The 27,458-nt window shown below is 47.1% G+C and overlaps 2 protein-coding genes across 11 annotated transcripts in view; both read right to left on the reverse strand.

The window, feature by feature from the left end:
* Mical (Molecule interacting with CasL) overlaps window positions 1-27,458 on the reverse strand; it is a 40,103-nt gene that overhangs the window by 8,219 nt on the left and 4,426 nt on the right. For 3 of the 10 annotated variants that reach the window (XM_070280919.1, XM_070280917.1, XM_070280922.1), the window contains exons 3-13: window positions 26,953-27,034; window positions 16,682-16,733; window positions 9,708-11,368; window positions 9,515-9,647; window positions 8,945-9,456; window positions 8,585-8,646; window positions 7,690-7,962; window positions 6,663-7,193; window positions 6,039-6,302; window positions 5,554-5,980; window positions 5,367-5,482 (exon numbers count right to left, since the gene is read on the reverse strand). In XM_070280919.1, coding sequence (XP_070137020.1) covers window positions 5,367-5,482; window positions 5,554-5,980; window positions 6,039-6,302; window positions 6,663-7,193; window positions 7,690-7,962; window positions 8,585-8,646; window positions 8,945-9,456; window positions 9,515-9,647; window positions 9,708-11,367 — 3,978 coding nt within the window. In that variant the 5' untranslated portion in view covers window position 11,368; window positions 16,682-16,733; window positions 26,953-27,034. Of the gene's footprint in view, window positions 1-16; window positions 5,216-5,366; window positions 5,483-5,553; window positions 5,981-6,038; window positions 6,303-6,662; window positions 7,194-7,689; window positions 7,963-8,584; window positions 8,647-8,944; window positions 9,457-9,514; window positions 9,648-9,707; window positions 11,538-16,681; window positions 16,734-26,952; window positions 27,035-27,458 lie in introns of those variants that run through there. The other 7 variants (XR_011443066.1, XR_011443065.1, XM_070280918.1 and 4 more) reach the window with 7 other exon arrangements.
* LOC108129497 (uncharacterized) lies at window positions 12,640-13,533 on the reverse strand. The gene has a single exon (XM_017247485.3). It carries the CDS (start codon window positions 13,274-13,276, stop codon window positions 12,779-12,781), a length of 498 nt encoding a protein of 165 aa, XP_017102974.2. The 5' UTR covers window positions 13,277-13,533; the 3' UTR covers window positions 12,640-12,778.

A 27,458-nucleotide genomic window follows, 5' to 3' on the forward strand; every position in this document is an offset into this window, starting at 1 on the left:
TTTATTAGGAGATAACGCACGAATCTTTGGAGGATCCGTAGCTGGATCCGGTGGCGGGACTGCGACGCCGGAACAGATCGCTCAGGTGGGAGCTGCGCGTCGTGGTGGCCGAAGACGGATAGTAGCTGCTGCTCCCTCCGATGGCTGGTATGCTGGTGTATCCTGCGGATCTCCTGGTCAAGTAATCGCTACTTGGACTGAGGTAGTCGTAGGCATTGCTCTTCCTGGTAGTAGTGCTGGGGAAGCGACTAAGTGTGGAGCTGCCATAGCTTCTGGGCCGGTAACTGGTCAAGTCCTCATCCACGTCGTCGTAATCCCGACGATCTGTGCTTCGTAGGACCTCCCTCATATAGGGATTCCGCTCCACGACTCTCTCGTTCACAAAGTCCCTCTTGCGGTTATGCAGTCGCTTTCCACGATCCAACAAGGCCTTCGTACTGGCATCCATGGGGTCATCGAAGGTGGCGGTGTAACTCACAGGTCGCGTGGTTGCCACTGTTGTGGTGGTGGATAGGGTATCCGTGTCCTGACTGGATTGGGCGGAGAGAGATTGCAAGGAGGGTCCCTTCTTGAGGTCCCCATACGACTTGGAGCTTTGCCGGGAGCTATTTACCAAAGGCTTGAAAGGTGGCGGCGATTGCGAGCGGGGCTTGTCCCTTATCCTGTTGGATCCCCTTCGCTTGGAGGCCAGCAGACCGCCCAGGATGTCCTCCTCTTCCATGGACTCGGCTCTCTGCTCGAAAACTGTTTTTCCATCCGGCCATTGGCGATTCTTGAAGGCTGCCGAAGGCGGCGAGTCCGAGCGAGCATATTCCGGCAACTGTTTCTTCAGTTTCTCGGCAGGATCTTCGTCATCCAGATCGGCCTCGCCATCCATCTCCGCCTGAGACTTGGGCCAGGATCGCCCCTGGAATACCTCCGGGACTGGCTCATCGGCGGCCACTGGTTCCGGCACAAATTTGGGAGCCTCCACTTTGGGCAACTTTAGCTTCTTGGGCATGGGAACGATCACCGGCTTGTTGTCCTGTAACTCTATAAATGCAAAGGAGCTGCGCCGCGTCGAGCCAGCGGTGGAGTCCCATGGGGTCGCACTGGCACTGCCATCCACATCCAGTTTCTTGAACATGGGCGGCGTTCCCTCGTGACGCGGCTTTGTATCCTGGGTGGTTCCCCGTCGGGAAACGGAAGGCAACATGGGCGGCGTGGGCGGAGGCAGACTCCGCTTGGAGTTGCTAGAGTTGCTGCTACTCTGAAGGGAATCCCTACGTCTCTGCTCCGCCGCTGTGGCCTCGAAGTTTTCATCCCGCTTGATCAGAGCCTGGCGACGTTCCCTCTCGAAATCCTCGATCAGGCGTCGCTGGGTGGTGGCCTCGTCGTCGGAGGATAGGTTGTTGAGGAGCTGCACGGAGTTGGAGCTCGGAGAAACGGGTCGCATTTTGTTCCGCCTGGGCGGCATGGGGCTGTTGGGTAGCTTCTCCATATCCCATTCCAAAGAACTCTCCTTGCTGACCACGGGCTGAGGTAGTTTCCTTCGAGGCATGGGCGAGGCCGGCATCTTCTCCATATCCCAGTCCAAGGAGTTCTCCTTGCTGCGGACCTTTGGTGGAGTTAGGATCTTGGGAACGGAATCCACCAAGCTGCTGCCAGAGGAATTCTCGCTTTTAGGGGTAGAAACAATGGTAATTTGAGGCTCTTCAGGAGTTGGAGGCAGACCATTTTCCTTTTGAAGACCATTTTCCTTGACTTTCTCTGCAGGATGGTCCACTACATCCACCACAGCTTCATCTTCCACCACTAAACGAGGAAACTTTAATGTCTTAGCATCCTCGATGGGTACAACCTCCAGCTCCTGGGGCTGCACATTCTTTGTGTAAACCTGATTCAAAAGATCCTGAACCGATGGAGCCATATCCTCTGGATCAAGCTTGGCCAGTTTTTTACGCAGCCTCTGTGGGGCCTTGGGAAGAGATGGCTCGCTGGAAGAGGAGCTGCTCTTGGGTCTGCGTTGAGGACGCGATGGAAAGTGCAGGCCATCTACCTCATCTTGGCTGTGGTCCTGTTGGAATTTGCCAAGACCAGCAGGTGGCTGGAAAGTATCCTCGTCTCTCTCCAGAGACTCCAACTTGCCGAGATAGTCCCGATCTTCTGAGTTGCTGTTCACTAGAGCAGCTCTTGGCGTGATTTCCACCACTTCATCATTGGAATCGAACTCCACGTTCACCAGCATTTCATCGGAAAAGTTTCCAAAGAGCTTCTCAATGCTCTGGTCCTCGGAGCTGCCTCTCTTCACCACAGTCACGGGCTGGGCACTGGGGCTCTTGCTGATGGTGGTGCACAAGGAATCGGCATCGATGTCGTCTTCCAGAGGTTCTGCCACGGCAATAGGATCTGAATGGTGGTCTTGCTCATGCTCCATTTCATCCACCATGTTCTGGAACAACTCATCTACCTGCTCGGCTTCGCGTTCCTTTTCCAGGTTCTGCAGGGCCACCAGCGCCTCCTGATTGAGTTTCTCATTCAGAGAGATCTCCGACTGGCGCCGGGACATGACCAAACTGGATTGGGAACCACGACGAGAACTGTTCAGGGAGGACTTATCGCATCCTGTTTTGGGCAAGTTTCGAATGTCCTCTACGACTGGAGAAGGTAATTCCTCCAAAGTAGGTAGTTCCTCCGGCTTAGCTTCTTCGGCAATTTCTTTGACGGCTTCCTCAACAGCAGGACTCTTGGTTTTGGAGCGTTCCAGCTCCTTGGCCTCGGTGGCTTTCTCTATCAAGTCCAACACCTCGAAATCATCGGGAACTGGAGTGGCTGGCTTTAGTACTTCAGGTTTCGGTTTCGGTTTTGGTTTGGATTCCTTCTCCATGGCTTTGGTGGATTTATTTTGCGCCTGCTTGGCCTGCCGGGCATTGCTAATCTTGGCCAGCTCCTCCAGGGAATTGTTAACCTTGGTGACCACTTTCGTGGTCTTGGTGGGAGATTTCTTTTTCTTAATGGGAGACTTTCGCTTTTCGGGGGACTTTCGGGAACCGCCCATTCCAAAGAACTTGGCCAGCTTGGAGTCGCGGCATTGGACTGGTAGGTCTCTTAGGGGATCCGGCTTGCTTCTGGCTTCCGCCTCCTTCTTCTCCTCCTCCTCCTTTTGGGCATAGAACTTGTCGCGTTTCTTTTGCAGAAAGTTAGTGGCCTCGTTGCGCCATTCGTTGCGCAGGTAGTCCATGGTCTTCTCCAGATCACTCATCGAGTCACTGGCAGAAACAAGTGATTCCCTGGAACGGGTCAGGCTGCTCAGGTTGCTGGTGGTGGACTCCATGCGACGCAACTTGAAGGCCGCCTGCTCGTCGCTGTTTTGCGAGTTCTGAGAATTCACCGAGCTCATCGACTCGAAGCGTTTGAGAATGTTCTGTACTCCGGTCAGCCTTGGCTTGGATGACTTCAGTTCGAAGTCTCCCTCTCCCAGGGACTTGGTTTTCACCAGCTTCTTGCTACTGCGACGTGGCAGTCCCAGTTCCAAATCCAAGCCAGTCTCCTCCAGTATACGATCAATATTATCGGATAGATCGCTGGGAGACTTTTCGTCCTGAAACAAACGCTGATACTCGGATCTGGGGGATCGTGTAGCTCCGTCTCCCAGGATTTCGTCCAGGATGCACTCTGTTTCATCTTTTGGCGGCGGAGGAGTGCCAGGTGGAGGTACTTCTTCAGGAGCTTTTGCGGCAGCTTCCGCCTCGGCAGCGGCCTGCTTCTTGGCTTTGGTACCTTTAGGGACAATTTTCTTGATGATCTTGATGGTTTTCCCTTTTCCAGTAGCAGTGGATGTGGTCTTGGTCACCGTGGTGGCACTTCCTGACTTGGCTGGCACTTTTTTGACAATCGTGGTTACCTTCACTGGATTCTTTTTCTTGGTCAAGTCCAGGGCTCCATCCATCTGATGATCCCGTAGGCTGAATGTTTGCAATGACGCCTGTCGCTTGGGCGGCACTGGCTTCGAGTCCACCTTTCCAGCAGGCTCCTTCTTGGGGTTTTCCACCTTCTTCTCTGGTTGTTTGGGCTTGTTTTCCTCTAGGGGCTTAGGCTTACTCGTCTCTGAGACCTTCGGAGCCTCTTCTTGGGGTTTGGACTTGGCCAGGGAGGCCTCAGTCTGTGACTTCTTCAGTCTATCGGCCACTGTCTCGACGGTTCTTCGCTGTGGTGCCGGGCTGCTGGGAAAGTACTTGGCCAGATCCACATCCTTTAGGGTTTTTTGGTTTTTGTTAGTGTTGCTGGAGGCGCTCTTCTCCTGCTTCTGGTTGGGAAAGTACTTGGACAGGTCCACCGTTGGGGCGGCCTGAGCACTCACCGTGGGCATGGTGAGCTGGGACTTGATGTGATCCATTGTGCCGGCAAAGCTGCTGGCTTGGATCTCTTTCAGTTTGGTGTTCAGTTGTTTGTTGGGTTGCATGTCCACATCCGCTTCCATGTCCACGTCCATGTCCTCGTCCTGATCGCTGCTGTGCTGCCGCTGCAGCTTCTTCATGGTACTTAGGATCCCCTCGATTTGCATTTTATTCTCGACGGGAATAGGTGCCTTTTTCACTTTGGGACTTCCAGAGCTGGCGTTGCTCTTCAGGCTGTTGGAGCGGCTCACATTGGCTTTGTTTTCCTTGGAATTCTTGAGACTAGGCGGCTTGGGTAGCTGCTCCTTGGGTCGCTCCTCAAAGTTGGGCTTGCGGGGCTTCAGTTCATCCAAGTTGAAGTCTATCACCGGCTTGGGTTTGGGCTCTGCCACCGATTGCGGCGGTGGACTCACCACCTTTTCGTACTTTTCATCGAACTTGGACTTGGGCTGAAGCGGAGGAGCTACACTAGTGGGAGCTGCCACAACACTTGGGGATTTCTGAGCCGCTGCTATGGCGGCATTCTCTGCCAGCCACTTCTCCTTGAGGGTAAGCTTGCGCAGGATATCGCTCTTGACCAGATTCTCCTTGGCCAGCACCTCCAGATCCTTGTTCATCTTGACCATATTGTTCATATGGTAGAGCTTCTCACTGATGGCCTCGATCTCGCTACTAAACTTTCGTGGAGCATTGCGCTCCAGCTGCTCCATCTCCACACGAGTGGGCGTCGGAGTGAGGGGCGTGGCAGGCTGGCTGCGAGCCGACTCGAAGGAGTTGGCCGACTTGAGGGAGCCTCTATCGGCCAGGTTTTCTTTATTGTCTACACTTAGTTTTAGCTTCTATTGGGGAGTTACATGAAAAGGGGAAATAAATGAAACCAACACCATGATATGAGATTCAAAATATGAGAGAGTCGGGGAAAATAAATGAAAATATTGAGAAGGTTAGTCTCCCCGTCACCAAGAGACAGCGAACGATGCAAAAACTCACCTCCGTTTCCGTGTCCGTGGGCAGGTTGGCGGGCAGAGGCTGAAGGCGCACCTCCTCGCGGCGCAGTTCCCGGGCTTTCTTGAACTCCTCGCCCTCGGTGTCGTCCTTGCCATCATCTGGAAAATAACGCGACATCGGTTAGTAAGCTTGTCAGTTTTAAAAACCTCCTGGGTGGGTGGCCACTCACCCGCAATACCTTCGCTGGAGTCGTAGAAATCGTCCGAATCGTCGCTGTCCTCGGCATACTGCTTTCCAATCCAGTCGGAGGCAAGTTGCAGGGTCTGGACTCCGAATGGCGAGTCGTCCGCCTCCTCATACATCTCCGAGTCCGACTCCGTGTCTGATTCGTCTGAGCTGGACAGCTCCGACTGGGAATCGTTGTTGGACTCGGGCAGGAAGTTGCGTCCCGACCACTCGTGCTCGTCAATGACATTGGCCTCGTCGTCGGACATGGCATCGGCGGAGGCGGCTGCAGCGGAGGCCCTGGACGTTTCCAGCAGATCCACCGTGTCCCTGGGCGGAGTGGTGTCCATAGGTTCGTCGGCGAGGGCAGCAGCGGCAGCCTGGGGTGTGGCTGGAGCAACAGGTGAGGCAGGTTGAGCCCCGGCGGATTTCTAAGATTAGGATTGGATTAGTATTGGATTTCCAGCTGGGAAAACTACCTCGACTTACCCTGCCCTTGTTGGTGCGTTGGGGCAGCGGCTTGGGCGGCAACCGGAAGTGCTGGGTGCAGTAGAAGCGCCCCTGGGGATCGTCCCGATCGAAGGCGTAGCCGCCCAGGCGCAGGTTGGTGTGGCAGTGGTGGCACTTAAGGCAATTGCGGTGCAGGACCAGCCCCTCCACGGTGGTCTTCTCCATCAGGTAAACGGTTTGCTTGCAGAAGCGGCACTTTTCGGAGGCGGCCTGCTTCTTGAAGGCCAGCGCCACCTTGGAACTCTGCGATGCGTCCAGAAAGAGAACATATTAGAAGGATCTAATGGCAATGGGTTGGGGCAGAACAGTTAACATTTGCTTGGCATTGCAATGAGTTTTATGAATGAGTGGTCTGATGACTAGATGTTTGTGTGGATGTGAGGATGTTGAGATCCTGGAAGCACGCTAACAACAACAACTAGAGCACTAGCAGCAAAGCAACCACAGTCGTGGCTGCAACCACAGGAAGCCACCAAAAAAATAGGCATAGAAACCATAAATAAAACGCAAAGCAATAAAGGGCAAACCATTAAAAAGAATCCACAACACAAAAGGATAATCATAAAAACAGGAAGGTGGAAGGATGAACACAAAATTACTCACAGATTTGGGTATGACTGTGTTGGTGTTGGTGGTGGCATTGCTGCTGGCGTTCTTCTCGTCCGAATTGGCCTCCTCCTTCTTGCCGAACTGGCCCGCGATGGAGGCCACCTTGTTGCGACCGCGCTCGCCCACATCCAGGTTGTGGCCCTCCTTCAGCTGCTTGTCGAGATTCCGAATCGTCTGATCGATGTCCTTGAACTTTTCGGCCTCCCGGGAGTCCTGGCGCTGCGGCTTGGACATCTTGTGCTGCCGCGCCTGGAACTGCTCCTTGCTCCACTTGGGCACCTTCTCGCGGCCCTTGGGCCCGTGGATCTCCGTCTTCTTGGAGAGTTCGATTTTCTTCTCGATTTCGCGCACATTCCAGTCATTTGAGTCGATCTTGCCAATGGCCCGCATCAGATCCTTGGGCTTCTTGTCGCTCCCGTGGCCGCCGCGTCCCGTCATCCGCTGCTCCATGTTCCGGATGCGATCACTGAACTGCTCATCGGCCGTACGGGGCATGGCTGAGGGTATGTCGCCACGTTCGCGATCCTGAGGTGCGGTTGTTGGTCATTTGTTGTCGATGGTTTGGTGTTGGTGTGTTTTTTTGGGGGGCATTTAAAATAAAATCGGAGATCGGGTGGCAAGGTGGCGGGATGAAGAAATCAAAATTTATAGATTTTCGTAAATATTTTACTTTTCAAACTCCGCAACAACATAAACGATCAACTCAAAAGGCAAACAACATAAAGCTTAATATAGGTAGAGTCCCATTAGGCGGGTTAGGTGGAAACGAGCTTGAAACTTGGCTTCTGCATTTTAGTATCTGGCAGATCTTAAACATCTATATTTTAGAACTTAAACCTAAGACTCGGGCAGATCTTTTCTTCAGTTAGCAATCATTCTTATATTTATTTTAGGGGCAAGACATCAGCATTAGTCGTGGGTTAGGAGCAACAACGTCCTCTGGCAGGACCAAGACAAGAACAACAACGAAGATAACGCCGCGTGCAGGAGCAGGAGAACCTAAGGCTCTCCCATCGCTTACGGGAAACAGAAGCTTCCGCTCCAGATCCTTGACACGATCGTTGAAAATCGGAGCCTGCTGCCGGTAGAGGAATATCGAGTAGTCCTCGAAGGGGGTGCCGTCTTCGGCCACGCCCCCCTCGCCAAGGCCGCCCTCGCGGAGTAGCTTGCCCGCCTGCAGGAGCTGCAAGCTCTTGTAGAAGTTCTGGGTCTGGTGGTAGCGCTGCTGGCGCCTCTTGCTCATCCGCTCCTGGCGATTCTCCTCGATCTCCTGCAGACGCTGCTGGCGCTCCTCCTGCGCAGCAGATTAGGATAGTGAAACACACATTGGAGATTTGGGGTGGGGGAGTCTGGGTGGAGGGTCTAGTTTTCCTCTTTGGGGGCGTGATTTGTTTTGGGACAGACACGAAGGAATGACTACTTTCTATGGACTACTGCTAGAATGGACTACGTTAGGACTAGGGGTGTATGATTCAGTACAATGAGGACCACACTGGAGGACAACACTGGAGGGACGACAAGTGGACACTGAACGAACTGACCTCATTGATGGATTCGTATGCGCTAATGGCGTTACTGAGTTCATGACAGAGAGCTGTTCTCAGCAGGAGCTGAACCTTGGGAGCAGAGTTGTTCGATTGATTTGATTGGGTTTCATATGATACTGCGATTTCTTGAGATTTACTTTGTGTGGTTAACAATTAATTAATTTCGTGTGTATATATGTACATGATAGATTGATTTATAACGAATTTAACAAGTTTATGGCAATGAAAGAAATACAATTCGAATGTAGATATAACGAAACCAGTGCAAACGGCTGAAGGGGTGCAACATGGAATGGATCACTCTTCAGCCTTCTGAACTTGGTTTATGGATTCAATCCAAGATATAACATAATGCCAGCATCTACTCACAATATTGGCGGTCTTGTCGGTCTGTCGGCGTTTCTTCGAGCGACGAGGAGTATCGTTCTGACCTGAAGCGAGAAAAGAAGACAATCAATTCGCATTCTCCAACAAACCCATCGTACAGGCAGTAACTTCTTCTCCGGAGTGAGGATAGGTTTCCCTATCAAGCCACTTTAAACTCTAATATTCACTTAGCTGCCACTTTAATTTGAACATTTAATTGGAAAGCAAGGTCTAGCGTGGAGCAGCCAAGTTGAGATTTTATTGCCACTTTACAATTTCACGCGATCGGGCGCTTCTCCGCCACTCACTCCGAGATTCATCTATCTGCCAGACTACGATGTACGATGGTTATCTTCAACACACCCGGCTGCAAGCTGCTTCCCGCTCCTGTTCCTCCTCCGCTGGCAGCAACGCCTCCGGCTCCTGCTCCCGCGGCCACACCACCGCTCTGCATCAACTGCTCGTGGCGACGCTGCCGCTTGGCTCGCTCCTCCTCCAGCACAGAGCGCCGCTGCACAGTAGTCGGTATGTCCATCGCATCCTGCATGGGCGACTTGGCCTTCGGTTTCGTGGCCAGCAGCTTTGAGAAGTCCGGCTGGGCGTGGGTATGGTTGATCCTGTACTTCTGGCGCAGGTCACTGAAGTCCATTTTGGGATGCTTGATGTGGGGGATCTCGCCGCGGAACAGCTCGCAGATCTGGTCCAGGTAGGCCAGCCACACCCGCGACTCAACGTCCGTGAGATCCAGCGACTGCTTGGCGGTCATGATGCGATTGATGTGCAGCTCCCGGTCCAGAACGGCAAAGGCCAGTTCGTTGCACTCCAGGGGATTCATTTCTTTGGTGGCCGCCAAGTCTATGAGATCAGGGCGATAGCTAGAAGGCAATACTGGGTATAACCAGAGAGCTTTATCTCATTTCGTCCAATACTTACCGACTAATGAGGGCACACAGGACACGTCCATTGCGGAATACATCTGAAGGCTCCTTCAGCTCCGCCACAAAGTGATGCGAGTGCAGCTGGGCACTGATCCATCGCAGGAGTGTGGCTCCTTGTGGCAGAGTATCTACGAAATATACACAAACTTTGAATAAAGCTCTCACGATTAGGATGCACTGCTACCGACCTCCACTGCGTCGCTTTCGCCTGCCTGGAGTGTCCACATGAGGCGCCTGCAACGCATGCGTGTCCATGAAGGTCTGCTCCAGAATAGAGGGGTCGTCTGTGTCCACCAAATGCTTCACCTGCCAGCTATTAACCGAATCCCTGTTCAGGTTGGGGTAACGCGTGGCCGGGTCCACCGTATAGGCACTGATGTCCCTCTGGAGAGTGTCCGGCGTGGTTTGGTTCAGCAGCCTGTAGATACTCTCGCGCTGCGCCAGGACACCCAGAGTGCTGTTCTGCGGATTAGACCACAGCTTGATCGCATAGGCCGCGTCCATGCTGGAGAGGAAGCCGCGAGCACAGCCCGATCCAGTTGGCCAGAAGGGCTCCAGCAGACTGTCGCCTACAAGGCACTGCAGCAACCGGTATCCTTTGCGGACCACCACCCGGCAGGACATCTCGGCGGCGAACATGGACGTGAAGTCGAACATGGCCACGTCCGGCTTTCCGTAGTGATTGACTGCAAACTCCAGATTGGGCATCTGGTACTCCGTGGAGAACTCGGCCGCCTCGCGGGCATAGTCGTGCAGCTTCTGGGTGTCCACATTGGCAGGAGCCAGAAGCTCACCCGGATCGGCCATGTCCTCGATTATGACGCCCTTGTCGATCAGACTGTGCTTCTTGGCCGTCATCACGAAGTAGTGCGTCTCGTCCTTGTAGTAGACAATGTTCTCCAGGTCGATGCCCGTCTTGCCGTAGAGCTCCTTGAAGAAGGCCTGGTTGAAGATGAAGGCCACCCCGCTGATCTCCTCCACCTTGGCCTCGGCCTCGGTCTTCTTGTTTATGAAATTGGCGGTGATGGCGATGGCCAGCTTGCCGCGGAACTCCTTCCGTCTGAAGTCCAGCATGTTCCTCTTGCCATCCGCGCCGATCAGGACGTCGAACTCATAGTGGGAGACTGCGTGATCAGCTGGGGAAACTGATGCCCTCCATCCGCCTCCCTCGCCGTTGGGCTCCACGGCGTGCTCGAAGCTGACGCCCTCGTGGATCTCCACACCCAGGAGCAGGGCCACCTTGAGCAGCATGCACTGCAGCTGCCGAATGGAGATGTGGTCGATGGACCCGGCGCAGAACTTGCCGTAGAACTTCTTGGCCCCCAGGTTGCGCAGATCCGTGATCACAAAGGGCCACAGGTGAAGCACGTTGTTGCGGGTAATGCGGTCGCGCTTCTCCAGCACCACCACTTTGGCGCCCAGGAGCTGGGCTTCGATGGCAGTGCGCAGGCCGCAGGGCCCGGCACCGATCACCAGCACCCTGGTGCCGGAGCAGGCGGCCCCCTTCCCATAGACCCGGTGGGCGGCGCGGGCGTCGAACTTCTTCCAGAGCGCCTGCGCCTTCCAGGAGCGCACCTTGGCCTTCAGCCGGGGATAGAAGTCGTTCAGCGGCGAAGGACGCAGGCCCACCGCCTCGCACATGGCCCGGTGCAGCGCCAGGATCTGGCGCATCGTGGTGGCCACGCAGAGGAGATCGAACAGCTCCGCCGCCTCCGCGGCTGCGGCATGCTCCGCCATGAGCAGCTGTTGTTGTTGCTGCTGCTGGGCCGTCAGCTGCTGTTGCTGCTGCGGCTGGTGGAGCTGCTGCTGATGGTGGTGGTGGTGGTGCCGCTGGTGTTGGCGGCTCATTCTGCAAGAACAGAGAGAGGAGAGCGGGAATCAGTCGGGTGTGGTTTCTGTGGTGTGGAAATGTAAGAGTGGTGTTCTGGACAACAACACATGCACAACACAGCTGGGGAATACAGCTCACACATGGTTCTGAATTATATTTTTGTTCTTTTTTGACAGATTTTTCATTCAGATTTCCTTAAATACGAAATGGCTTTGTTTATTTTTCTCAGAACATGGCTGTCAAATTAATTTGAATTAATTAAGCGAATTAAAAAGATTCGCGATTGCCGACAAAGCTACGAGGTATACCCTATTTAAGCTAATTAAAATAATTTAATTATGAGGAAAGGAGAACACATAACCCCATAGATTTCTGACTAAAGACCTCTGGCTACCTTCCTTTGTGAGGGTATATCCTGACCTGCTTTGGTGTCAACGAACCATCTTTTCTTTCCTCGTAACGGACAACCCTTTCCCCCACATGCAAATACGTAAACAATATACAAGTTTTACTTTTTAAATATTCACAAGATACACAGACTGCTGAAAGCCGAAAGATAAACTCCCCCGCGGAAAGAAAAGCATTTTAGAACCAACAAAGACCTTTAATTTGAACTTGTCATCCCAGTCTTCCCAGTTGCATACTCATTTCTCAGCTTTTGAATCTCGACCGAGAGCATTATACTTCAATTAATTGAATCAGAGGGAATTACTCATGCTGCGGTCAGTGGTAAAAGTATGAGCAGTTTCCGAACAAAGACGAAGGCCAGGCCCAAGACGAACTGGGCAATACTCTACCCCCGAAAACAAATCACTTGGAAGCCATCAACAAGCTTTGTAGTTTGCCCATCTTGTGGCTATAATTGGAACTGCCCTCGGGGGGGCAGTGATGACTAGTGAAGCAGACACACAAAAGCCAAAGGCAAATGAGCCGGCAAAAGGCTGCCACTCGAGTTTGAACTTCTGTTTGGGATCCCACCTAGACAGGCAACAACCTGACAATGGACATTCGGTGGCTTAAAACCGGGAACTGCCAGCAAGTGGGAGCTGGGGCTGCAAGGTGGGAGCTCATAAGTGGAGTGCAGGGCGAATAAAAAATAAAAATGAAAAGTAAGCCACAACCGCAGCTGTTCGTTCTTTGTGGGAATGCGAATGTGAATGTCCCGCACTTGCACACAAAGGACAATAGCCCTGGGGGGGAGGAAACAAAAACGACGCCATAAAGGAGGACACGAGTCATTGCCCCATTTTTGTGACTTGGCCAGGATCAGCATAAGGAAATCAGTTGGGTGCTTGTGCTCCCGATTCACAGCAATGGTAACATGAACCATTGCCTTGTTTATTCGACGATAGTAAAGGTTGGGTGTGTGGCAGTGTGGGTCTTCGCAAGGAGCACTCCATGGGTCGTACAATTTGCATAAATGGAGAATTAGAGTACATGCGAGACTGGCATCATGAGAATGACATCGTCCATGGGCACGTCTCCGGACGGGGTGTACTCTCGCTGTTCGCCGGCCGAGACCTGGCGGTAGCGGTTATCGTTCCCCATCGGCGGCGATCCGTCCAGCTGCTGGAGCTTGAGCATCAGTTCCGACATCTGCGGCAGCGGCGCATTCTCCTGATCGTCGCTGCTATTCGACTGGCTGTTCAGGGCCAGAATCTCAGCCGCATACTGATCGATGTCCCGGCTCAGCTGATCCACAACTGGCTGCACCACCGAGTACCGGCCTCCGCTGCAGCTGAAGAACCCCTGGCGCACACCACCCTCGAGCACGTCTTGCACCACCGGGCCGATGGGTGGCAGCGGCAGCTTGTAGACGTCGGCCACACGCTCGGCAACCTCAAAACTGGTTGAGGGACGACCCAGAACCTTCAACACCTCCAGCACCAGTGCACCGTTCTGCTTTCCCAGATTCGTCGGATTCATATTTGTGGATACAGTATCAGTTGGGGAACTCTACGCGACTCGATTCGATTCGAGTCGATTGAAATACGATTTTAGGTGCTTCTATAACTTTCGATGTTTTTAGTTCCGTATTGCTAAAAATTAACAATGAATTTATAAGCTTTTACTTTTGCGACGTCGGTCTAATATTAATGACAAAATCTAAATGTTTTTGGTTAAGAAATATTTCTAGAAATGTAGCTGGTCCCGAGGTTTGTGAAATACTAAAACGAATGACGGATGAACTGTAGGTTTTCGATTGGAGATGTTAGGGGTAGCCTGCTTGGTTCTGTGGAATGGAGTTCCTTAAACCCAAGACTAGAATGTCGGAATGCCATAAACATTTTTGTTTATCTCACAAATGGAAGCCTGGGAAGGGGGCACTTTTGTAAGAAAAGGAAATCCCTTCTCAAGGAAATGTTATTCAACTGTTTTTTTGTATTCCACGCACAATGGATTCTCCCTTTACTTTTTTGCATGGGCATTACCTTTCGACAAATTATTCTACAACTACCCACACCCTTTGGTTAGGGGGGCTCTCCTAACCAAATGCCAAGAGTCAGTCCAGTCTGCTCGAATTTCTGTTGTCTCATCGTCTATTAAAGTTCGAGCGAAAAATTCGATTGGCGCCAAGAAAGTCATAAAAAATGGAGCCCGGTTGGGTGGGTCACGCAATTGGCGACAGCCCGACAGCCAGCACAGCCCCCACTCTTGATTCTCTAAAGCTCGCCGGGCTTCTTTTCTCCCACTGTGTTTGTCTGGGTTAAACAAAAGCCTTGTGGGTCACATCGGGCACACACCACGGCATTATGTCACTGCGCGCCGTCAGAGGGGGGCCCCAGAACCGTCAGATGAAATACAAAAAAATTAAAGTCCAAAGAAAATGAAAAGTTTAGCCATTATCGATTTTTGTCTGCCGACAATGCAGAGTCTGTTGAGGCAGGAAGAGAAATTAAAATTCAACAAAGCTATAGATGGGGGTGTACACCCCATGAGGGTTAAATGCGCGAATGAGTCATCTATGGTCAGGTTTTTTGCTCGCGAGGATGTCCCAAAAATAAAACCCACCCACATACTATATAGGAAGCTCAATTAGTCATAAACTCAGAGACACACAAAATTATTTGGACTTTGGAAAGGCGAAAGATTTCCTCGTTTATTAAACGATGCACATGGCCGGCCGGACAAGATCAAGGTTCTTGAGAACAAATGAACCATCTCAGATTTTGATTCAAGACGTTTGCCTTCCCATCCGGACCCAACAATAAAGAAAAACTTGGCCAATAGCCAGGAAATCTCTAAGAAATATTCGAAACACACCAAATCTTGTAGCCTCATTCATAAACAAAATAATTAATTTTGTTTTTCCAACCCAAATAGTAGACTTTTGTCGCTCACCTGAAGCTCTTTGCTCGAATTTCTACTTTGAAACTTTGATTATATCACACACTCTGCTGTTTATTTATTTAATTTGTTTAAATATTTTGTTATTGCGGGGAGATTTTCGTTGCGTATTCAGGAGCCACTTGATCGGTAATGAAGCCATCCCGGAGCTCGACACCATTTTTAAGGCCCTCTACAAAGGGGGCTGACAAAGATACAATGAATCCGTCAGGTGAACAAAAACAAGGAACCTCCCAACCACTGTGGGAACTGCGCCGACGATCGTCACAAAAACACGAACAAAACTCTAATTATAGATTTATAGATATTGTATCTACAGTCAGAACGAATCAAACAAGTGTTTCTTCCATTTTTTATCAACTAACGAGGTGCATTCTACTAGCTTGTAGATAAGAAAGAGCTACATATACCTTTTCTAATAATTCCAAATAAGCAGAACTTGTAATGAAAGTCACGTAATTTACATACACATTCTGTGGTTTATTTTGGTCAATTTTTATGAGACAGCCAGCGATAGAAATATGCTACTCAAACGTGAAGAGTTTTCAGAGTCGAAATTCGAAAAGTGAAAACCTTCAAAATGTCTTACTAAAATGTGATGAGCATTTCATAATTAATATATGTTTTTAGCACCTATCTTACTATATATTTAGAATTCTAACATCTGAGGCAAACAGTGGGATGCCTGACTGATTTGCTTTCATTGTTGCCGGATTTGATCGACAGCTCGCACCGATTCGCATCAAAAATTGTTGAAATTGCAACAAATTGATTTATGAAGACAACAAACTATGCTACTATATACTGCGAACTATGCGGAAGCACTAAGGGAAAAGTATCTCTAGGGGTATTCGGTAGAGAAGAGAAATTATTCGACCGAGTGTGACAATTAAGAGGCACGCCCGCTGGCGTTTTTCTTCAAATTTCAGTTGGTTTCACAATTACAGCGAGATGACAAGTGAGGAGAACAATGAAAATAGATTTGATTGAATAAATCTTGTAGCCGGCAGTTGGTTAGCAGCCAAAACGTTGGGCATTGTTATGAATTCGTTATTGCATTTAACTTGGCACTAACCGACGTGAATTAATAAATTAGGTTTAATTAGCAAGGGTCGGGCCGAGTGCCGACAGAACAGCTTAACTCGAAATGCTACCCAATTAAGATTTAAAAGCACTGTTGACACCCCAACCATAATTCGGTTTTAGAACGCTGTCTATGGAGATTAAAGTTTGAAACTGAGATACAAGTACGACGATGTTCTGAAATAATTCTGCACTCTCTGTAGTGTAATTCGAGGCATAGATATCTGAAACAGACAGCAATGTATGTTCGCTTAAACATTTTTCGCTATTCTTAGCCAAGCAGAATTGGGTCAGCAAACGATGCGGTTGGCCAACTCGCAGCCACGAGCCAAACATTTTGGCCGAGATGGCCCGAGAAGCGGCGAGGCGCCTTTAACTTTTTTTTCATTTCTACATATATACTATTTATTTATACAGAAAAAAATACAGAATTAATTGATATTAAGTGTGGACTCTCCCAGTTTTGTGTTCCTTACGCAAAAGCAATTTCTTTCTAAGCAAATTTTAATGCAAAATCAATTTTGTTGGCGCCTTTGGCTTCAAATGACATCATCTCCGGCAAGCTTCCCACCACCTACATCCTCCGGGGATTATCCTTTTGAAACTGTTTCGTTGACATCGTTGGAAGTTGCAGTTCATACCCATCCGCTATGCGTCAACCCACATTTTATTAAAATAAAGCACTCCGCCTTTACAGGAACAAAATAACTAAACTGGGTGTGGGGATACATAGGCATCCCAGTTCGCCCTCTTACTGTGCTCTACTTGCCGTACAACTCTGGGATTGAGGTCAGACCCGGACAAGTTCTCTTTTTTTTTTTTTTCGAAAAATAAAATACAAAATTACAATTTACATAAATATTCAATTGTGGTGCGGGGTTAATTGAACACTCAACTTACTTGTCTCAGTCGTTGTCGATGTCGTGTGGGTCTGTCATATATGCAGCATTAACTGAAAAGAAATGTGATATGGTTAGATCGAGTTGTATGCAAATAAAAGCTACCAAAAGCTACAATTTATTGTTTCCAATTATGCTACCATGCTAGTCTCATGACATTTCAATGTTGAGGCCAATTAAAGATATTGCTTCGAAAATCATGTGGGTTGTGTGCGAATAACTCGGAATATCATCAACACCGCTGGCAGTTGGCAAGAAAACCAATTTATAAATGTCTATGGGGCTTATGATGGATTTCAGGTTCTCAGTGAGTCGCGTGGGTATGGAAACAAAACACAGAATTATGCAAAAAAAAATAGAGAAAAATATTTGATAAATGCCAAGATGGTTAGACCGAAATGAGGGATACTCTATTCGAAACCCAGATTGAAAACGACAGATTGCCAGAACTATTTATTGCTCGTCCAATTGCAATCGCAGACAAGGTAAACAAACAAAATCTCAGACGTAAACACCTGCTTAGGTAACGTCGGCTACCACATGGCAATTACCACATCCTTCGGCCTGTCTGTCTACCCTTCCTACCCCATCCTGCCACAATCCACAATTCAGCAATGAATTGTGCACCACTCTGGGCAGTTAAAACTGCAGCAAATAGTACGTATGCCTGGGCTTTTGTTCGAATGCAACAGCCCAGGCACGAAAATGGCATTAAAACTCAGTGGAGACGACGAAACGATGACGTTCAGACGCTCAGACCTATAACGATGAATAAAACACTTTGTGGAGACTCCAGGTCCCCAGCGGAAAATGCAGAAAACCCCAGTCCCCAATCCCCAGTCACAACAACAAGCCAGAGGAGACAAGACCAAAAAGAGAAAAAAAGCCAGAAAGAAAAGCCCAAACATAAAATCACGTGGCCGACCGCACAGAGGAGACTCTAAACTTGGAAAATAGTTATTGGGAAAATGCTCTAACCAAATAGCTTCCATCTACTCTCTATACTATACTGAGTTTCAAATAACTCTAACTTTATATATAGTTCAAGTTCCAAAAACTTTAATAGAAAACTATAGATACCCTTTGGAAAGTATATAGGTAAAAGGTATTGCGTCTCCTGGCTGGTAGTTTTGTCGGCTGCTGTTTTGGCCGACGACTGCAATGAATGAAATTAAATGTTGCCAATGGGGATAGACAGACTCACACGAAGTAACAAAAACAAAAAAAAATAAAAATAGTTAGAAATACTGGCATGCAAACAACAACTCTAGCTGCTAGCCAGTTTTGCTGTTAGTCAGTTTGGTGGTTCGCTGCTTGCCGCAGCAGCCGTCAAAAGTTGCCAAACTTGGCCAAGTGTGCAATGGCAAGTGTTCGGTTATTTTTATAGCCACCGCAACTACAACTACAACAACAATAGAAAAAAAACACAACCGCCACCACGACAAGTGCAACAGCGAGCTAAGGTGAAATATGATTGCAGGCTGGTTGGCCCGAAGTGGAAAAGCCTTAAGGAAAACCAAGCTAAGCCGTGCAAAAGACGTTGCCAGGTTGTTGTTGTAGTTGTTAGCTTTCACTATTTGAGCCGGCCACTCTTTCCATATTAAAACGCATTAACGTTGGCCTTTCTGCTGGCCCACAACTCGGAGCTGTCGGTTGCCGAATTTCGGATTCAATAAATAACAGCTCAGGGGCTGAAAATTCTATACATCATAGGGGACCGCGCCCAAAATCAAATCTAAGCATTTTCGGCATTAATATGCAAATTTTTTGGCTGTTCATTAGTTGGGTAATCTATTGCCAATTCATATTCAAAAAAAAATTAAAAAGAGAGAGGGCCAAGAATGTAAGAACTCATGAAGAAATAATATAATAAACTTAGAAAGCTTAGAAGGGTACAATCTACCAGAAAATAAAACAAAATTTATAAAAAATAATATGCTATATAATAGCAATAATAATATATAGTTTAGGTTTCTAGATTTCTAGTTTCTAGATTTACGGAGAATAGATCTACAAATCGTTTAAGGTATTCCGCGTAGGAATGAGATAATATATGGCAAAGATATGGTTTTTCAAATTTTAAAGAGGGCTATACAGAAATATTCACAATAAAATTTAAAAAATAATTTGGTTTTAGATTTTATTGCAGATGAATAGAGAATCAATTTTAAAATATTTTCTGCTCACGTTTAGGATGATTTTTGCAAAAGATATTGCCTTTGAATGAGACCATATTGGACCAAATTACTTTGGACCAATTAATTGTTTTAAGATTTTCCTGCAGATTGATAGAGAATAGATCTAAAAATTGTTTACAAAGATTACAAAATTTTTTTTACAAAGATATAGCATCCTCTGCGGTCCATTTGGAAGAGACCTCCCCCATCAGATATATAGTACCCCCCGCAAAGTTTATTAAAAGTCTTTCTTTTGGCCAAAGGACAGTTGCACTTTCAATTTCAATTTCATTCTGTATTTGTCACCGGCCTGACAGATATTTCCAGCAACAATTTCCCCTGATTTATTAGCTGGTTTAACCCGTTTAGATGCGGCAGCTGACACCAGAGTAGTCTATGGCTATAGTACGCTGTAAACGTCGGCAAACAAACAAAATCTACACAGCAGCTGCGAAGGCAAACACCGCAGACAGTGCGATAAAGTATCTGGCGATGACCAGTCTTAGATACGAGAGATGCGAGTTGCGAGCTGCCAAGATAGATGGCTGACCTGACCTTTAGCCGCAATGCGCTGCCATGGAAACGACAAAGGAGAACCAAAGCCAAAGCCAAAGCCAAAGCTAGAGCCAACAACTGCCGGTAGTTATTATCTGTTATATCATTGACCTCCCTGTGAGGCGCTCCTCCTCTCCTGCATAATCAGTCATCAGTACAGACACAGGCCTCCGACCTCCCAGCTCCCAGCTCCCCACGCCGCCGCCGGCATAATTAACATCTAAGCGATAAATGTAATTAGCTACGAGTGCTGCCTTGCCTGCACTTAATTGCACTTTCATTGAGAGTTCATTGCCGCTCCTCGGCTCTGTAGCTTTTGTGTCAAATGTTGGACCGTGTCAAATACAATATTGAATTTTTCCCCATTTCGCCCATAGCCCGGTTCGTCAATCTTTTCTAGCTATCTGCCAGTATCTGCGAGACACACAAAGGCAGCTCAAAGCCAACAAACAAACGGGCCGCAGAAAATAAACACACTCACACACACGGCCAACGCAAAAAGAAACTTGGGTCGTGCACTTTTGTTTAAAAATAACAAGAAAATAAGAAAATGTATCTGCCAGCGTAGCGCTGCAGTTCTTGCATCCGAAAGATACACGCCGGCGGAATACGGGCCCACTCGATGATGCAGCAGCTGCCCACGGGCTGGGTCTCCGTTCTACGTTCTTCGGTCGTAGTGTAAACATTGAATCCAAATACAGCCTCCATTCAAGGGTGGAGACCAGAGGATTTCTTTTAGAAACATTCTGACCCCAAACACGTTCTAAAAATCAAAGCTATTTCCAAGAGCAGAGGCGTAGAATGCAGCACTGGGAGTGGGAATAAACAAAGTTCAACATTTTGAACTTAAGGGAAGGAACATAAATCCCAAATATAGACACATGTATGACTTCCTTTGGCAGGGGAATAAGGGATTCTAGGAACATCAAGCTTTCAATTATAAGTTTTGGAATCCAATCCCCTCGCCCGCCAAAAGTCAGCAGACCAAACCAAAGCCCAAGGCTCGAGGTGCGAAATTGCCATTTTCACGCACTGCTCCCAGCCCTCCGGCTGCCACCTCCTGGCCTGGGACAACGTCACCTGTCCCTGACTCGGGTGATGTGAGCGTGCGTGAAGTGCGGCTATTAAGAAAATGTGTCTCTCGCAAAGGCAATGCACCTATTTTTAGTGCATTGGCTTTGTCAGCTTCGGGTTGGCCATGAAAACGGTGTGTCTCTGGGAGACTGCATCCATGGCAGTATCTGCAGAAAAGCCATTGGTGGCGCACAGGTGAAAGTATTTAATTATGCGTCTGCCACATGACAAATCTATTGGTGTTGATGAATTGCCATTGCAATGCAAAACATCCTTGGCTAAATTCCCCCCCATCTAATATGGCCAGCAGCGGATGCTGTTCGGGGCAGGAAAGTGAGTGCCCAAAATTGGACTCGTCGCTGTTTCATTGGAAAAGCGACTGACTGGGTGAGCGAAGGCGAGATCGCCATGTGTGGCGGTGGCAGGGGCACTGATCTCCATCTCGATGGAGACAATAGACAAACATTTATCGATAATGAAAACAAACAGAGTGTCGATTGAGCTGGGATTGAGATTGGGATTGCCGCCTTGCCAATTGCCCTCTCATGCCAGCTGCGTGTTTATTTGTTTGCCAAACGTGTTTGTTTGTTTGTTTCTCTCCTCTCCCTGTTATAGTATTAATTTTCTCACCATTTGCCCATCAATATTGAAACATGGACACATAGTTAGCAGATGTTTGGGTTTCACTTTCCCCGGCGTATTAGACTCTACGTGCTAAACTGAGAAACACAATGTATGGGCATTTCCCTCCCAAGGCTAGGCAAGAATTAATATTTAATTGAGATAACACTGGAATAGAGAGCAAAACTGCTTATCTAATCGCTGTTTATTGCTATGTTTTCCTTGGAATTAGCCACAAATTGCAGCTGCAAACCGGGCGTATGAGTAATATCGCAAAATCATAACAACAGATGACAGTAGCATTTTAATACCCACTGAACGAGTGTTATTAAATGGATAATTTTCTTAACAATTAGGTGATTATATCCAGGTACCACATGGCGTATGAGTAATAGCTCATATTCTTGAAAAATGATCTCAAATGGCAGCTCTTTGGTATTTTTAAATCGAAAGCTAAGCTAACCAAGCAAATCCATTAATTTTAAAGTGCAACTGCAACTATTTTTATATTGAATTTTATTTATATTTTAGCATTTTGTTGTTGTGCTGTTGGTGCCGATGGCATTTTGCAACGGCCAGTGGCAGCCTCACCCGCAGCAGAAGCCACCCAGCAATGGTTCGAACATATTCGAGGCCTGTTGTTAGACAATTTCATTTGCAGTTTGCTTTAAACGCGCAAATATTTGCACAATCCTCGGGGCCAGTGCAACATCACTTGCCGTTGCTATTCCTATTGTTGCTTTAGTTTCTGTTTCTGTTTCGGTCCTCTGAGCGCTAATTGAGTGAGCACACGACAAGCAGGCAGTCAGTCAGTCAGTCAGTCCGACAGTCAGACAGGCGGATGGAGGGACGGGCTGTCAAGCAGCTCTACAGAGCTGCAGCTTTAGAGGAGAAATGAAAAACGCAGCGAGGTCTGCCAGAGATCTGCCAGCCGAACTATATAATGTGGGGCATATATCGAACATATTCCCCCCCCAGCGCCCCCATAAAAAGCACTACCAGTGGCATGCAACATGGCACACATGCAACACGCCATAAACTTCAAGGAAGTTGCCCAAACGATAGCATTTTTTTTTATAATCATCATCATCTTTAGGCCGCAGCTACTAGGAATTTTGATTGCCTCCCACTTGGAGAAACATATTGGTAACAAAAGTGTATACTTTCTGCATCAGAATTGTAGATTCCAGCAACCCCGTGCCACTCGATCACTGCCCATAAAATTGTCATAAATTTAATCCGATAAAGTTTCATTCCATTTAGTATTGGAAGCTAGCTGTGCGGCCTGGCGGTCCGTCTGCCTAATCAGCAGCATCATCATAATCGCCGCCATCGTTATGGCTATCACTGGCCTTATGATTAGAGTGGTTATTGTTACTATATATGGTATTGTGTGGAGTGACTGCTGCCTGTCGGGCCTGCCTGCCGTTGACAGCCCACGTCACTGCCAATGCGCATCATCAACGCACACTTTTCCGGGCTGCTTTTTTGGGTCAAACATTCTTTCCCCAAACGAGTCAGTGAACTTTTGTAACTTCAAGTATTTGGGAAAGTTCTGACGCGTGATGGAAAGTGATGGAGTGATCAACTGACGGATTGATGAGACCTCTTCAACCAATCGTATTAAAATATTTTCATTTAAATTCAATTGCCAGAGCAGCCAATTGCGTAATTGATTCGCAACAAGTTTTTTTTGTCTCAAATCGATGAATTTTATCTTCTTTCTCTTTCCTTGGACATCTATCTATCTCTCTCTGTAAAGAATCTTGTTTAGTTGCGGCCTTTCTCTCACTTAGAATTCTTTCTACTGGCCGGGGCATGCTGCTCTTTGTAATGCCAAAGTTTCGCTTTCTAAATGCCTCGCATTACTCATCCGACTGGGTGTACAGAGTTGCTAGATGAAGAGGTCATTTTTGGTAGAAATACTTCAAGTTTTTTAATAAATATTAAGCAGTATCTTAATACACTTTATTAAGTTCCCTGTGGTTTAAATATTATTTTTCCATTAACTTGTTTATATGTTTTGGCCCACTTTCGTCGCAGCACGTGCTTCGGCTTAGCTGGATCTATTCTCTGGCTTTTGTTTACCTTGGCCACTTGAGTTGTTTTTTAATAAACTGTTAATAATAGTTAACATTTTGGCGCTTGCCAGCCACCCACACACACCGGCTCCCCATCTGAAATCCAAGACACCTGCCCACATTGGTCCATGAATTGTGCGGGTTTTCGGTTGGCTTTTTTGTTCAGTCTGTGCCAGTGTCTCTCGCAACAGCTACTTTGTGGTCAATAAATGTGGCCATAATCAGCCTTGTTCGGGGCGTGGGCGTGGCATTTATAGTATTTCATATGAGCCAACATAGCCATATCGCGTGTGCAGACTTCTTACTCACATTATTTGTATTTGTGTTGGCGTGCTTGGGGCAATTTTTGTGGATTGTTGGAGGTGGAGGAGCTTTTCAGATTGCGATTCATTGACCAGATCCCATGACTCTGCACAATGTAAATGAAACAGTTTTTTGTCCACCAACTACCCAACAGCCTTTTGATGTAATTATGCGGCCTGTTGGCTGTCATTAGGCGCACGAGTTGACCGTGAACTAGTGCCTAGCTCTGACTCTCTTTTGTTTATTGAATTTTTGCCAACAAAGCCATTAGAAAGTGAAACAAATTAAAGTAATTCGAGGCATAAATATAAGGTTTAAAAGTATGGAAACTGGGTAAGGATATCAGGATTATTACAGCTGATTTCCCAAGAGGGATAGTAAGCTATATGCATTCTCCCCAGTTGAAAATGCATTGCCAATATCCGCTGGCAATGCAATCAACCAGCAAACAAAAACAGCTCCACCGAAACTGAATTTCATTGACTGACTGAGTGAGCAAATGAATGAATTAGTTAGAGAAATATATATATATACTCGTAAGTCGGGCTATGGGCTATGGGCTATATGGTTGTAGCTGCGTGGATCGATTCACGCTCTACCGACAAACTTCCGCTCGTCGAATAAGAGAACTTTCAGGCCGCTAACGAATGATAACTGTGCCATGTTCTCCACCGGGGGGGTTAAGTGCAAACGTCATAAACTCAATTTCTCCGACTCCCATCTCTCCTATCCCCCAATGCCCTTTAACTGTACATTGTCCATTGTTGTGTGTACATAGTTTAGTTACCTTTCGAAAAGACAAAGCACCACACAGCACCACACCAGGGCCGGAAAAAAAAAACAAAAAGTGATTCATGCGCAACCAGAACCCCAGCCAGACCCAGAGACAGAGACAGCCGGCTTGGGGCAGACAGAGAGGGAGAGAAACTTGTTTACTAGGCCCATCAAGGGGCATACGTAGCATCCATCCATAGATGGGGGGATATGGTAGCTACAAGAAGAGGTATCAAACCACACATAAAAATAAATCATAAAAGTTTGATTACCTTTGGAATTCTTATGTTTTCCAATCCCCAAAATTAGTTATCTGATATATGATACCCGGTACTCTTACCCTCTTATTATGACCCTTAAAGATCACTTCAATTTCGTTCTGTGTAGAGAGCTTTCCTTAACGGAATCCAAATCGATCCGCCCTTTCGCCATCCTTAATTGCATCGACACGCCCCGTTTATTGGAGTGGGCCCCCAAACGCCTTGCCCTGCCTTGCGGTTGCCTTGCTCTGGACTTTCCAATTGATCCGATTGATAATTGGATTTGCGTTTGCTGATTGGGAAAACGAAGCACCGATAGAGGCAGAGTCGGTGGCGGTTCAGCAAAAGAAAATACTCGGTACCTTTCAAAATCGAACCAAACCGAACTCCAGCACCTTATATGGATCGGAGTCGATTCCGTGATCAGCTGATTCATTAGCCCCAATTTAGTTGGTCAAGGTTTGGCCGCTCCAAATCGAAATGCGAATGGGAATGGGAACGTGCTTATCGCATCAACACCTTCCGCGCGGCTCGATTTCAAATCAAAATTCGTTATCAGCGCGGCTCGATTTCAATGAGCGACTAATGAGAATCGGGTCCACAGGGTACCCACACCATATATGGTGAAGGAATCCCGGGGTGTACGAATATGCCTGTAATAGGCGCCAATCATTAAATTAAACTGCCCATGTTGTAGATAAGGAAATGGTATTTTTTGCTCGTATTTTCGTGTGTCAGCAGGTGATAATAAATTTGTTTCTACATTGTTTTGAATGCTAATTGGTTTAATGTTTGTAAGAAATAATATTTACCCTCTGAGATAATCAATATTATTAAAGAAAACATTGCTAAACACTTGTACTAGTAATCTATCTTTAATGCAACCCACTCACGGGCTTGTAATCAAAAATTGATTTAAAATTGTTGCGGCCACAAAGCCCATACATTTGCCAAAATAATCGCTGGCTTGTGGGAGTTATTAGATCAAAAAAACCAGTTGGAATGCCAACAGCAGATACATAATGCTACCTGAACCATAGAATTTCCAGCACACGACACTGAGCGGGGGCATGTCTATAAAAAACATCAATATTTGTTGGTTTTTTGTGGCCGGGACCCTTGGCCGTAAATAGCCCGAAACGCATAAACATGCTGGGCTACATAGTATGAGTATTTGTGCGTTTTGGGAGCTGGAACTTATAGTTCAATAAACCCACCACAAAGCTAATTACGACCAGAAACAAACAGCAATCGCATAGAGCCGAACTAAAATTAAAATTTAACAACAAAATAATTTGTGGGGGGTGAGGAAGAGGGAGGGCAAGGCACAAAAAACCACTAAAATAGTTTTTCAACTGCCACACAGGGGAATTGTAAAATTAATTGCAAATAAAATACGCTTTCCGCTCGGGAGCGGGTGCGGGAGCGGCAGCTCTCTACACTTCTATGAATAATTAAAAATATAAATAAAATGGCAATAGAAAGCCCCGCCCCTCCCAGCTCGCTTCACGCTAATTTTAAAAGGAAAACCGCAAACGAAAAAATAAATAGAATTCATTTTACACAACAATTTTCGGCCAAAAGAAAGTTTTCCACTCATTTCAGCTTTCATTATGTGCCATTTTCAAAACAGATATTTCAGCTCTTGTTTATTAAATGTTTAGATTTTCATTTCTTGTTAGGAATAGGCATTCTTTCTTTCTTTCTGCGAGACCATCGGACCGTGCAGAGTGGGTGGGATAGGGGTGGTGCCGACACGCCAAGGAAAATCAATTTAGAAAAAATTGAAAAACTGCAGTGGCAGCGGCCGGCCGAAATTGAAACTGAAACTGTCAAAGCACATGCCCGAGAGAGAGAGACAATTATAAATAGACTTTGGCTCAGATTCAGTTTCAGTTTCTTTTCGATTTCGATTTCCGATTCCCGCCAGATTCGATTCAAATCGAACCGATTCGATTCGATTTTATTGTATTGGCCCAATAAACTTTGCACTTTTCGAGTTGGCCCTCGGCCAGTAGAACTTTTCATTGAGTGTCGGCGGACACTGTTGGCCAATTAAAAATGTATGAGCCTCGTTTATAAGGCAGTCGGAGGGGGGGTGGCGATTTATGGGCAGCTGCAGGTGGGCCTCACTACCACCAGGTGCAAATGACGTCGGAGTTTTTGGCTTTGAATGAATAATTTAGCTAATTTAGTTAGTTTTCTAAGTAACAGTTTTATTTTAAATTTAATAACATTCTATACATATCAGAATTGCATCCCTAAACACACACATAACTCTTCATATCTAATCTAAACGCTCCACGGTTATGGCCAAAAGCGAAGCAATTATCAGCCATTAAATATGTCCCTCTTAGTCACTGACATATGCCAATCTATACTCGTTTTAATATATTATTAAATATACACATATTGTGAACAACTCACCTTAACAAGCGAATTTTCTGGCCGAAAACATTGGTGATGGGGGGAAGGTTATAATACGACTTGCTTATCGTTTGTGTTTTAACTGAAAAATAACCAAAAAAAAGTTTATTGATTAAAGATCTGCCGAATAAAACCTACAAACTTAAAACAAACTTAAAGACTATTAATTGGTATTTTATAGTTTTGTAAACAAACATAACATAATTTCTCCAAGTGAAAATTTATGGTATACTACTTGATCTTGAGCTTTCAGTCATGGCCGTACGTACGTCATCCTTCGATCTCTGACGGTTGTGTTATAATTGAGGAAAGTGAATCACATATCCGAGACAGAACTACCAATACTATCTTGCAAATGCACAGATACATCTCCAAAAACAATCTGTATCTTTAAACAACAAATATCGAGTCAGGGCTTCCGGCGTATGTTGAAATTCGGAATAAGAAGTGCAAATGACATGAGTCTCAGTTAGAAACAAAATTCTCATGGATATTGGGAGACATTG

Source organism: Drosophila bipectinata, chromosome 3R (assembly GCF_030179905.1).
Source record: "Drosophila bipectinata strain 14024-0381.07 chromosome 3R, DbipHiC1v2, whole genome shotgun sequence".
Taxonomy (NCBI): Eukaryota; Metazoa; Arthropoda; class Insecta; order Diptera; family Drosophilidae; genus Drosophila; species Drosophila bipectinata.